At 31.4% G+C, this 13,563-nt stretch overlaps 1 protein-coding gene across 1 annotated transcript in view; it reads left to right on the forward strand.

Annotated features, from left to right (window-relative positions):
• Positions 1–11,854, forward strand: part of LOC132757273 (uncharacterized) — a 167,263-nt gene extending 155,409 nt beyond the window's left edge. The window contains exons 188-204 of the mRNA XM_060748524.1: positions 130–233; positions 604–804; positions 1,046–1,220; positions 1,963–2,234; positions 2,804–2,953; positions 3,122–3,278; positions 3,604–3,749; positions 5,368–5,673; positions 5,876–6,023; positions 8,566–8,768; positions 8,971–9,157; positions 9,271–9,441; positions 9,577–9,999; positions 10,214–10,364; positions 10,699–10,835; positions 11,055–11,143; positions 11,774–11,854. Coding sequence (XP_060604507.1) covers positions 130–233; positions 604–804; positions 1,046–1,220; positions 1,963–2,234; positions 2,804–2,953; positions 3,122–3,278; positions 3,604–3,749; positions 5,368–5,673; positions 5,876–6,023; positions 8,566–8,768; positions 8,971–9,157; positions 9,271–9,441; positions 9,577–9,999; positions 10,214–10,364; positions 10,699–10,835; positions 11,055–11,143; positions 11,774–11,854 — 3,101 coding nt within the window. The remainder of the gene's footprint in view (positions 1–129; positions 234–603; positions 805–1,045; positions 1,221–1,962; positions 2,235–2,803; positions 2,954–3,121; positions 3,279–3,603; positions 3,750–5,367; positions 5,674–5,875; positions 6,024–8,565; positions 8,769–8,970; positions 9,158–9,270; positions 9,442–9,576; positions 10,000–10,213; positions 10,365–10,698; positions 10,836–11,054; positions 11,144–11,773) is intronic.
• The last annotated feature ends 1,709 nt before the right edge of the window (positions 11,855–13,563 follow it).

A 13,563-nucleotide genomic window follows, 5' to 3' on the forward strand; every position in this document is an offset into this window, starting at 1 on the left:
GTAAAGATTATTTCAATAATGATATGTAAGAATTGTTTGTATGTTTCGTACCGTGAAGTTTGCCTTTTTCTAGTAAAATGATATATTTAAAACTATAAATCATTACTTTTGTCTTCCTTTAATTTATAGGCGTAGATAAAGCTGGAGAGTGTAATATGACATACAAGAGATTTACAGTCGATGTAACACAACCAGAAAACGGCAAAATAACTGCTGGACCATACTTCGACATGGTTGTCATCAAAGTTTTTGCTTTACTTTTCCTTGTTCTGTAACACAAGAAATTATAATAAAAAAAACTAGCACCATTTAGCTCCTAATTCAAAGTTTTCATATATGTTCAATTTCACATTGTTGATGGGTTAATTGGTTTCGTTATTGTTATTGATGTAATGTGGCTATAGCTTAGAATATCCTTATATTTAACTTAGCTTAATCAAGACAAATCTGTAAGTGGGATGAATCCACACGTCTTTTTACTAACTATTACTTCTAAATGAAACTATAGAGTACTTATTGTAAAATTAAGCGTTCAGGCAAAGAATATAAGTTATGTGTTATATGTCACAATGGGTTTACATATTTGACAATTGCACTTTTCAGGCATTAGCATATACTAGATATCAAACAGAAATTAAAACCATATGGAAAGGGTTCAATGATGGAGAATCTGGGATAGATACCTTTAGATTGACGCTTTGGCACAGCGGACCTTGCTCTGTTCAAACCACGAAGACCTTAATGGGAACTATCGAAGTGTTTGGAAACTACACAGAATACAGATTTACTAATCTAAGCATTGAAGTCAGTTTTGTCACAATATGTTGTTCCTGGATAGAAAACTTAATATTTAAAGAATATATTTAAAAAGTGCAAATTATGACACTGTCAATTTGATAATTGTTCTTCTATAAATAGGATATAAAATATGTTATAGATAGAAATACATGCAATACGTTTTTTCGGGTGTATGTTTATTACTACAATGTCTGCCAATAGTAAAGATGGTAATTATCATGCTTTACACGTAACTATTTTTTTGCAGACAAATGTTGTTTACCTGGTACACATAGAAGCAATTAATCGAGCAAGATTGATAACATCAGCTGAAACTTCGCCTATAGTATTTGATAATTCTTTGCCAACAGCGGGTCATGTCAGTGAAGGGACTGTCTTCACAGAAGACCTGGTATGGTGGGGATATACAGACCACATTAAAGGTAAATTTATTCTTAAAATATGAATGTAGTTCTTTATACTTTTTGATGACTTTTCAATTTTGCAGCTTTTTTGAACTTCTTTAGAGACTCCGTTTTCTCTACTTCATTGTCATATTCAACTTTCTTTGTCAGGTGTGGATGTTGTTAAAGTCGCCCGTACATCCAATCAGAGATGTTGTATGTCCGATGCTTAAACATAATTTTCGTTTCCTTCTATTTTGTTTATCGTGTTTTCCATTATTCCTAATTTATTAATGAAATTTGTCTTTTAACGTTTATTTCTTTTTATATGCAAGCTTCTTTACCCCTGCTGCCCTTTAAGTTCAATTTATACTGTTATCTGCGTTGTATTCTCGTTAAGGACACTTGGGTACCATACTCCACTTTTGATGGGATGGCACAAAAGTGTCATATTAAAGGTTCTATGATCACCGCCTAAATAAACGTATCTGCAAATGTTTCTTTATCCCGAATTGAACCATCGTCATGTATTTATAATTATAACCGCTTAAGCTGGTGCTACCGGGCCCTGGACGATATCTTGCACATACCACTTCCGTCCATGAACATGCTCAATAAAACCGAGTCTGCAACATTTGCGATTTTCTGGCGTTCTTAAGGGACTTTGTTTTCTCTGATGTTACATGAGTTTTGGTGATTTTCATCAACATGAGTTTAATAGTTCCCGACAATAGACACGTGTGATAACTTTATCTCAGTTTATATTTTTCATTGCTTATAGGAACATTATTACATAATGCTATTCACATCAGTGACCCATGTCCGTCGAGAAACATTTCAATGGCAGACTTCGCATGGAAACCTGTCGAAATAAAACACTTAAATGACCCAGATGGAATAGACTGGAAAATTCAACACCGATTAGCAAATATTCGTTACGAGGCATATGACGACGCAGTCAATATTAAGATTTCCAGGGATTCAAAGGCAGAGCGAATTTATTCAGCGGCATATATGCGTAAAGCAGACATGAAAGATGATGGAATATACGATGTTAGTTTGCTGAACATCTTTTCCTTTGTCGTTCTTCAGATTAAAACCATAACTTCTTTTTCACATAAAACATATCCAATAGATTTATTGATAAATTCATTATTGTACATAGCATATGAATTTTTATATAAATTTTCCGCAACTGTTAAAAACTGGCATTAATATTTAGTGGCCTCTGTGGTCGAGTTGTTAAGGTTTTCCGACTTTAAATCACACAGCTCTGTGAGTTCGAATCTCGTCAGAATATTACCATTGTCCCAAGTGAAGAAGCTATCAAGCTTGCTTACGGAAGTCCGTTCATTCTACTCAGTGCCCGCCCGTGTCTAAAACAATGCACGATGGGACATTTGAGGTCTTCCGACACCACTACAGTTGGGAAATTGCCAATTTACCTTTACAGTAGCTGTGGCCTATATTCCAGAAAAGTAAACACACATAATTGACGTGTCAAGTTATCAGATTGAAAGGAATGTATAGCTTTTAAATAAATGCAACTTTATATAAGTTCTGTACTGATTTTTTAAAGAAGCGTCCATTTACTTATTTCGTACAAAACTTCTTAATTGTAGTTATCAATTCGGGCTGCTGATGGTGAAGGCATGGCTGTTACAGGCGTCACATTCTGGGATGGTGATGATGATGATTTACATATATTTAATCATCAAACTAAAGCTTGGACTGATCTTGGTTCTTGTAGCTGCTGCCTTGAATCTAACACTGTAAGTAAACATCAAGATGATGTATAAATACTCTTCCATGTGTTTTTGATATTTAAATTTTTATCATTTTGTATCTGTGATATTTTATTTCAAGTAATATAAAATCATTGTAAAATGTATTAAAATATCAAAGAAATGAAATTCAAATAAGAAAATTAACTGTTCCAGACTGACTGTGATTGTAATTGTGCTGAGTACATTGCGAGTTTGAATATGTATAATGGAACAGTTAATGAAAATACAACCGGTCAAAACAAGTCATTTGATATGGATGGGCCTGCAGACATTGTTTCACAGCAATCATGTGGTTTTCAAATACACGCAGGTAATATAACACTTATTGATATCAGATGGGAAACAAAATCTTTTTCACTGCAATCTAACGGTCTTCATATTTATGGGGGTAATAAATATTTATTCTTTTATTGTCTATTTATTGACATCAATTGGACAAACATCACACTTTTTAACAGTTTGATCTCAAATCAGAGCTTGTAATCATAGTTTTAAGTAATTACTGATTGTTTAAAATCACTTTCAAAAGTATCTGGTATCTAGCGTTTATATCATCGTAATAACATGTTTAGCTTTATTAACAATAAATGTTCACAGTAATATAAGATGCATTATTTTCTTTGTTTCATTGTCAGGACAAGAACCGTATGTTGTTACGTGGTGTAAATTTTTCAACAACACTGGTAAAAGTATGTCTGTAAGATCAGAAATTGACTTTAACCCATCGACGGACTTTCACCATTACAGAATTGCTTTCTTTAAATTAAAAGAAGATATCTCGGTAATTGCTCACATTTACTCTCATTCATTTTAAGGTCACAAGACAAAGTATCACTATGACTTGTAATGATAGTTGTTAGCTTAACTTTTTCGAAGAAAAAAGAGCTGTTGCTACAGTCATGTTGTCGTCGACATTGTGTTCCTAAAACTCTTTAATTTGTCATAGTTATTTAACTTCTCAATGGATTGCCTTTATACTTGGACACAACAATAAAATAATCATTTGAACAAAACTTTCAAGTTGACCAGCCTGACTTGACTTTCTCTCATAAATGACCTTGACATTCAAGGTTAAATGTTTGAATTTTTTTTTCTTAAAATTGATGATGACCTCTCATTAATGATGATATTGACCTTGAAGATTGAATAATAGAATTTTGCTTGACTTTGCTATACTTGGCTATAATCGTGTTATTTATAAGTGGATTTATATTAATTAATATATTACTTTTTGACACAATACAACTTTAGACAACATCTTCAAGAAAACCAAATTGATAATGACCTTAACTCATCAATAACCTTGAAGGTCACATTATTGAATTTTGCTATTATTGGTTATAACTTTGTTATGTATGAATTGATTGTCTTCATACATGAGCACAATTTCCTGAAGAACAATGTTTTGAGAAGGTCTAACTCAACATGACCTTCACTCGGAAATGGCCTTGACCTAGAAGATCAAATTATTGTAATTCCAGAATTTTTTCAATAATTGTCTATAACTTCGTAAGTAATGAATAGATTGTCTGTATACTTGGGACAAGGCATTAAAACATTTAATTAATCCTGACCTTGGTCCTAATTTGACCATGACACTAAATGTCAAATAAGTGAATTTTGGAATAAATTACCAAATCTTGGTTATTCACCTCTGGCTTTGTTTTAAACCAGGGCAAAAGACACCAATTACAAAACTGACGTAAAGTAATTCGTTTATGACCTTGACCTATAAATGAGCTTGACCGTCAAGGTAAAATATTGAATTTAACTTAGATCGTCATTACTATTTATTTACGGATTTTACGAGTATTAATACATGGTCGGAAGAACAAATGTTACAAAACCGACATGTTAGATCATTTAAAAATGACCTTTATTGAAACCTGACTGTCTTGGTCAAACTATTGATAATTTCTGAACTTGTCATTACTTTGTTAATTATTGACTGATTTGATTCATATTAAAAAGAACACGTGTGAAAAAACAACATTTTGAATTATGATGATTTTGACATCAATTTGGCTTTGACTAACAGGTCCAATATCGAAATTTGCTTAAAATTTCACAACTGTTTCTTCTTATACTCAGACAAAAGAACATATATGACAAAACTTACATGTTGAATTATTCTGATATGACCTGGACCTTAAAGTGACATTGACCTTTCATATCAAATTATTGAAAATTGCTTCAATTGTCATAACTTTGATTTGATTATTGCTTTGAGTCGTGTTTTATTCCCTGTTATTTTCAAGAAAGTCAGGAAGCATATATTAATTTAAAATTGCTCTATTCATTGTAATTTCTTATGAGTGTATTTGATTAAACTAACATGAGAAGAGTATAATCTGTAAATTATATCAATCTGAGTAATTTCAAATGCATTTCACTTCAAGGAAACAACTTGTATAAACGTGTTTGCGGATGGGATGCAAATATCAGAGATGTGCGGATTGCCTCCGCTAAGTATTCACACAAAATTAATTTTACACGTCTGGAATAAGGACAACATAGTTCCAGCTTTAGATGTTTTCTATCTTTGGCAAGCTAATGCTTCTTTTAAAGACCTTGTCATGCCACCAGATGTAAACGCATTATGTCGATATGGCAACCCATTCCAAGGAGGAACAAATGCGATTGTAAAGTATGAGGCAGGTATTGGAACAGCACCAGGGGCGATTGATATGGTACCATTCCAGGAGGTAAGATATAAAACGTTTAAGTTAAAGAAGGTATTAAAAGAATTGATATAGATATTTCACTTGACTTTGTGACATGAACAAATATATTAGAATAAATATAATATTTTGAAATCTTCAATTCATTTTCAATAACTATACCCATATACCATGTAAATTACATTGTTAATAAAACAGAAACGTATTTAGGTTTTTGCATTTTCAGGTTATTAAACCATGCTTACCTTGTATAAATGCATGTTCGAAATATGAGTGTGCAGTCGACTGTAAATCGGATGGCTACATCTTAACAGACTTTATTATCAAAGAAATTGAACTTGATGCTTCCTTTAACAATACACTGTACATTTCAGGTAATTGATACGATATTTTCTTTAAATGAAAACCAGCTATCTGATAATATTGCACAAGTTTGTTTACGTATATAATGCATGTAAACTAATAAATTAAAACCACAAATTATATTTTTAACTCACCAGAATTGAAGGTTCAGGTTGAGCTATTAGTATCAAAGGGGAATGGTCCGGCTTCCCTCGTCATGCATCAACAATCACTTCTTCTCTGAAACTGCTGGGCAGATTTACCAAAATTTGGTCTCTAGCATCCTTGTGACAGTCACACTTAAATTTGCTCATGTCATTTCTGTTGGCCCCTGTCAGGGGAAAACAGAGTTAAAAATAGAAAAACCTTTATACATCTTCTACTACTGAATTAAATGGTGGATGATCACCAGACTTTGTCTGTAGCATGCTTAGGTAGTTTTGTATCCAATTTGCTCATATCAATTTGATTGGACCCTTTAAGGGGGTGCTAAAGCTAATAATAGAAAAACCTTTAATAGTCTTCTTTTAGTGAACTAATTGATGGATGATCACTAAACTTTGTATGTAGCATTCTTCGATAGCCTTTTATCAAGTGTGCTCATATAAAGTTGATTGGTTCCTTTTAGGGGCTGATATAGCTAAAAATAGAAAAAACTTTAAAACATTTTTGTACTGAACTAATTGACGGATGATCATCAAACTTTGTCTGTAGCGTTCTTTATTCAAATTTGTTCAAATTAATTTGATGGGCCCCTTTTCGGGCCTCTAAAGCTAAAAATAGAAAAACCTTTAAACAGCTTCTCCTATTGAACCACTGGATGGATGATCACCAACTTTTGTCTGTAGCGTTCCTATGTGGTCTTTTATAAAATTTGCTTATATGACTTTGGTCGCTAAAGCTAAAAATAGAAAAAAACATTTTAACGTCTCCTACTACAGAACTTATTGATGGATGATCACCAAATTTTGTCTGTAACATTCTTAAATAGTTTTTTTAGCAAATTTGCTCATATTAATTTGATTGGACCCTTTTAAGGGCCGCTAAAGCTAAAATAGAAAAAAAACATTTAATTGTCTTCTTCTACTGAACTAATGGAAAGATTATCACCAAACTTTGTCTGTTGCATTCTTTTGTAACCTTTTATCAAGTTAACTCATATTAACTTTATTGGCCCATTTTAGGGGCCGCTATAGCTAAAAATAGGAAAACCTTAAAACGCTTTTTTGTACTGAACTAATTAATGGATTATCACTATGCTTTGTCTGTACCATTCTTAGATAGTCTGTTATCAAATTTGTTCAAATTAATTTGATTGGCCCTTTTTAGGGGCCAATAAAGCTAAAATGCCCCATGCCATAGCATTTCTTCAAATTATAGTTAAAAGATCCTGTATGTTATAATATAGGATGTAACCACACTTAAGTGAAATTTTATATATGTACATATGAATATAATTATGCTTCCAATGATATGTAAAATACCGGTATGTACTGCGTATGTTAAAAATAAATTCATCTTCTGTTGATAACTTTCGCTCTAGAATTTGGATAGGCATTGCATCATTCTGGTTATTTGTAGATCATTGTAGACAATTTTCCCCAGGAAATGAAATTTAGGCAAAAAGAAAAAATACATTTGTTTCCTGTACCTTACTAACATTATCATTTTTTTTTAAATTAAATGTTGTTAAAATTGTTGTAATCTTTTTTAATTTTTGTTGAATTGGATCCAAACTAGGAGAAAGCAGACTTCAATCAATTTTTAGACACACTGTTTAACCTGGTGTTTCATGTGCATGTGATATTGTCACTGTATTACAGATAGGTGATTGTTTTTCACTGAGACTCATTACTGTATCTGTTGTATAATATAAGAATATAATAATGATATATTGAATAGCCTGATCGATTAACCTGTGAGCCTCCCATTAGCCTAAACTGGTATTCTCCAGCTGCATAAGCACTTTCCCTGATCTCAGTTATTTATTCAAACTTGGTTCCTGTCAATTTTTCTATAAAGATAAAAACATTTAGTGCCTGGAAACTTTATAACTAGAGAAGCAAGTTGAAGTTGAGCTGGACTTGTCTTTGTACAAGTTTATTTAAAGAATTATTTCTATAATCAATAAAAAAACAGTTGTTTCTGGTGAGCGATTCAGAGCCTTCATGGCTCTCTTGTTTGTATTTTGTATTTTCTTTCTGTCGATAATTATTAAATACATGATAGTAAACATTATCAAATTCATTGTGAAAACGTTATGATAACAAACAAAATCTATTCATATGACATAGAATTAATGATATACTGCATATATATATATACTCAGAAATGCTAAACGCCTTACAATTAGCCTGATTGGGTAATATATGACATAGCTAAAACAAGTTGCAAGTTGCAACATACTCTTATTTTATCTAATTTATTTTAAAACGACTATGTTTACGACTATGAATGGTAACGCAAAATGAAATGTTAATAGTAGAGAAAATACATGTTTATAAGATAAGATACAAGAAAACAATGTACCAAATTATTTATATTGAAATTTTTATATTTTCATCGGTGAAATAGTTAAAGCTGTCCTTGGATCAGGCGGTGAAGTTATCGCATCCTCAAATGGTTTCTACATTGACATTACTCCGCCGGTATTTGACGAACACGTGATGATGTATATAGATGTACGGCAAGGAGAGTTTACGCCATCTGACTTCCAAGGATCAAACAATACAATCAAAGCATTATGGCTGTGCAATGATGACAAGAGCCAAATAGAGGTAAAATAGTTAATTACAACGATTATTACCGTAGACTGGTTAACACACTTTAATGCTACAACTTACAGAATTAATCCTGGCTTTAGTTTGAAACGGAAGAATTTTCCTAAAATGGAAAGGTTGGTGCATAAGAATTTTATAATTCTTGGGTATAGTTATGATATGATTGTAATCATAGAGAGAAACGTTTCAAACATTACAGGAGTATAAATGGGCTATTGGAACTGACGTCGGCTTGGAAGACATACAACCTTATACATCAACTGGAACTGTTTCAATGGCAAAAAATGACCAATTAGAGGGACAACTGGAACATAATACAACATATTTTGTGAGTGTAGCTTGCACGAACGCGGCAGGGTTAACAACTGTTTGGGAAGACAAAAAAGGCAAGAGTTTATCTTATCCATCATTCTAATTACTTACAACTACATTAAACCGATTCCTTTACTTTTTATTGTTTATTTGCAATCATACAATAATTTATTTTAAATTTGTCTAGGTGTTACCGTGCTTCTAGAAGCTCCAGACCCGGGCACTGTCAAGGCTGGCGCGGTTGGTGCTGAAAATTTTACCAAAGAAGTTGTTCCAGCAACAGCCGTTAAATCGGAAGACCCAACTTCTTGCGGGGAATCTTGGACTGTTAGCACAGATCCAAACATAAGACGTTACGGTAAAGTTCAAGATTAGTTTAACGATATCCTGATGATACCTTTATTTTGTTTTATTGTTGTTCGATATGAACATTTATTTCATAATTTATAATATAAAATGTAAACATAACTTTACTGCTGCTTTGTCATTTCAGATTTCTGCGTTGGAACTTCCATGGATACAATAGATGATATAATACCATGTGTTTGGGTCGGATATAACATGTCTGGAGTTGTTGAAATTAAAAACGGGTTCCTTTTAATCGACGGCATCAAATATCGTAAGATATCTGAGCTCCGTGCTTTAAGCGAAGGGGTTTATGATTACAGTACGCCCAATGACGACGATAATACTTTCCGTATGGAGAGTGGCAGAACCTTGTTCTTATTCATGAGATTGTGCAACAAAGCTGAGATTTGCATCAACAAGTTTGTAAACTCTTTACTGATTACTGATGATAATTCTGAACTTCTAAGTAGTGATTCTGGAAAGGGCGAACAATTTCAGTTGGAGACGTCACAAGATGGTAGAGTAAAACGTAGCATCGCTTTAGGATTGAGTTTAGAAATGCCAGAAGGTATAAACATGTATAACTGTTATCATTTGACTCTATGCAGAAGAAGATAACTTATAGGTTGATCTATTTCAAAATGATTATATTATCTAAGTAACAGGAGCAGCAGCTTTATTTGTAGTAAATCAATGATATTTTATAATAAATAAATCATTATGATTGAAATGAATTAGTTAATTTTACGATAGTTTTCTTCCAATACTTACTCTGATTACAGGAATGGAAAAGGGGCAGAGTATTTTATACAATGAGCTATCAGAGGAAAACATGACAATGCGCTATGACTCGGCTGCCTCAACAATATTTAAATCATATATTGTTAATCCAGATGATACATCCAACCAAACGGAAAGACTTCTTTATAGAAGGTTTAAATCACTTTCCTATTTCTATTATATGTACTGACTATCAAATGTAATTTGATTAACTGCTGGATAAGCACTATTTAAACCTTTATTATACAAATTAATGATTTAAAATCTTAACTTTAAGCAATAGTTTGAATGTTTTTTTTTAAATATATTTCGATATATTATTACACATTTGATTTGATTTTACAATAAATTTAACTTAAATAGTTAAATAAAAAGAAACAGTTTATCAATGATAAGTATTTATAATTGACAATCGATCGTCGCTTCGCCAATTTTGTATCAATGGATGTTGATTTTTTTGGGATCATCACTTTTTCCCATATTGCAGGATACATGCAATAAATATGTCATTTACACTAAGTCCTGTTGGTCAGAAGCCACTACCTGGACCTCTGAAACTTTTATATCCTAGTGTAAACACGACTGGCGATGACACTGTCATTATGGTTATTCATTGGAATCCAGGTATTATTATTACAACTTCTGATGCTAAAAATATTTTAAAATAAATATGTATGAGGTTCAATATTTTTTGGGTTTTTTTTAATTCAGTAACAAAATCATTTTTAAATTCTTTGCGGTTGGTAAAATTATTTTTGATTTAGTTGATTGTTTATGTCTGTCATAATTATTCTTAGCGTGCATGTGTAAAATTAATAAGCATTATTCTTGTAACACTCACAGACGTACAACAATGGCAAATTACTAACAACACATGTATGTTCGATAATGTAACGATCACCAACAACAATGATGACTTATCATCTATTCTGGTATGTATATCATTTTGTACTCGCTTTAACATTATTGTTCCTCAAGGCACATTTATAAGTAAATGTGAATATTCACTAAGAGCTGCATGAAACATATCATTTAGATGAATATGTATTTTGTATTAGATTTTTTATCGTACTTACATTGTCCTATAGGGGTCACAAAAAGTCAGAAATGCAAACCTATAATGACGAATGCCAGAGGCCTGATTGATAAATTTCAACCTTGTCGTACAATGAGCCGTGCTCTATAATGCGAAAAAATATTGATTACATTTGAAAAAAGAATCAATGGATTTTTTAAATAAATTTTTGCTTAAAAGTATTATACTTAATGTTATTTGGTTAACCAGCGTCATATATGACTTTATTCGACGTGCTGGTATTCATTATTATTATAGAACACCACTTTGCATATTTTGTATATTTACAAAATTTATACATGTATAAATGTCAAAGAAGGAACTAACGGCAATTATCATTCATATTAATTCGTGTTTAAACTTTTTGTCAGTAAATAATGTTAATCACATTTTTCTTTTGATATTGCCAAAGAAAGTATTTTTCATTAAACACTCACTTTTAAATACATACATTTATAATATTCATTTGTTTTAAATTTTGATGCAGATTTGTGATACCCGCCTGTCCTCTAACAATATGACAGGAAATCAAACATATTTTTCTAAGGAGACCCAGTTTTTGCACTAGGGTTTTCGCTAAAATTTTAACAACCCCCAACTTTTATACATACCAATCAAAATTGTAAGATTAAAATTTATATTGTTTTATAGAACTAAGTGACTTTTCTTTCTAAATTGCACTTAATATTGTTTTAACAGTTAAATAAAATACATTGTAGTAATTGCAACACTTTTCGTATGCTATTGTAACGTAAATTAAACCCCTGTTTTTGAAAAATTTTATTATAGAAAACCGTTTTATTATTTGCAAATTTTATTTTAATTATGAACGTAGTGGAAACCTTATGTCCCCTTTTAAAAGAAAAAACCTTGTTCAAATTTAATATTTTCTTTTGAATAAAAAAATTATGTTTTAATAACACCCCTCTTTTTTGCCAAAATAAAATTAGATTAATAATTAACCTATTTGTAAATTTTTAAATAATTTTTATTTAAAAAAAGTGAACGTTTTGATACCTATTAAAGGATTGTTTTATCCTCTAGTAAGAGGTAAATGATGATCTATCGCATTCCAGCTGGCTTAAATTCGTATTGAAAGGACTATTTTATATCGTTTCATTATAAAGAAACCACACAGTTCCAACTCATGGCAAATGATGCTGAAAAAGACCCTTTTATATACAGCCTTGTAGCCAAAAACAATGCCTATTCATTTGGAAACATTTCGTTGAGCTCTGATGGACTGTAAGGATAAACACTTTATTTGTATATAGTGGCATTTATTCTTCAAATTTTTGTTTCAGAGAAATATTAAATTCCATACAGTTTAAAGTTATATTTATTTACCAAAAAAGAATATACATTTCTTTGAAAGATTTAACATGTATTATATGATAGCAATTCAAGTAGGTTGATTTATTTACATCATACATCTTACAGATTAACTGTCTCACTGTGTCTAATTTTTTTGGGACATCACGGTAAAATTTTCACTCGAAACCAGCCTTTGGGAGGATAAATGCCTTTAGCGCAACATTTAATAACATAAATTTTTCCTTTTTTGACCCCCCCGTTATCATGCATTTTCGAAAATGACTTTTTTTTTACTCGACCCCACTGAACCCCATTATGGTAAGGTTCAAAGAATTTGGCGTGCATTAAATAAGGTTTTTTTTGTTTTAAAAAGTTCCATAGCAACTTAAAAGTTTGCTTTTATTGAAATAAAACAAATGATAGCCTTTAAACATTTTTTTTGTAAATAAAAGTCATCATACATTCTTTTTTTATTTAAAAAATAATGTATAAAAATTTTCCCTTTAACTCAATTTTTAAAAAAATAAATATTAAGATTTAAAAACCCCGTCGAAGCACAAAATTTTTAAGTTTTAAAACCCATTATGAAGTTTTTTAAGACTTATTAATGTATGGTAAACTGTAATTATTATTTTTATTAGTGAAAGAGAGAAAACAGCAAGTATGGTCATTAGTTAAGTGTGCTCCCAATTTCAGTCCATGTGGTATTTGTTTTAAATAAAATACCTACGATAACCTAAGAACTACTCCAAACAATATGGGTATTAATCCAATTGTAGATATACAGAGAACAAGTTGGTGAAAATATAACCGAAGTGGCGGCTGTAATAATCGCTTATGACGTTGATGGACCACAGAACTTGCAAATGAAACAATATACAAACAATGATTCCGACTCTTACAATACCAAAGATGTATCCTTGAAGGAAATGCAAAACTATATGACGTGCTCACGTGGGAAGG

The sequence above is a fragment of the Ruditapes philippinarum genome, unplaced genomic scaffold (assembly GCF_026571515.1).
Source record: "Ruditapes philippinarum isolate M1 unplaced genomic scaffold, ASM2657151v2 ctg770_1_1_1_1, whole genome shotgun sequence".
In the NCBI taxonomy this organism is placed as follows: Eukaryota; Metazoa; Mollusca; class Bivalvia; order Venerida; family Veneridae; genus Ruditapes; species Ruditapes philippinarum.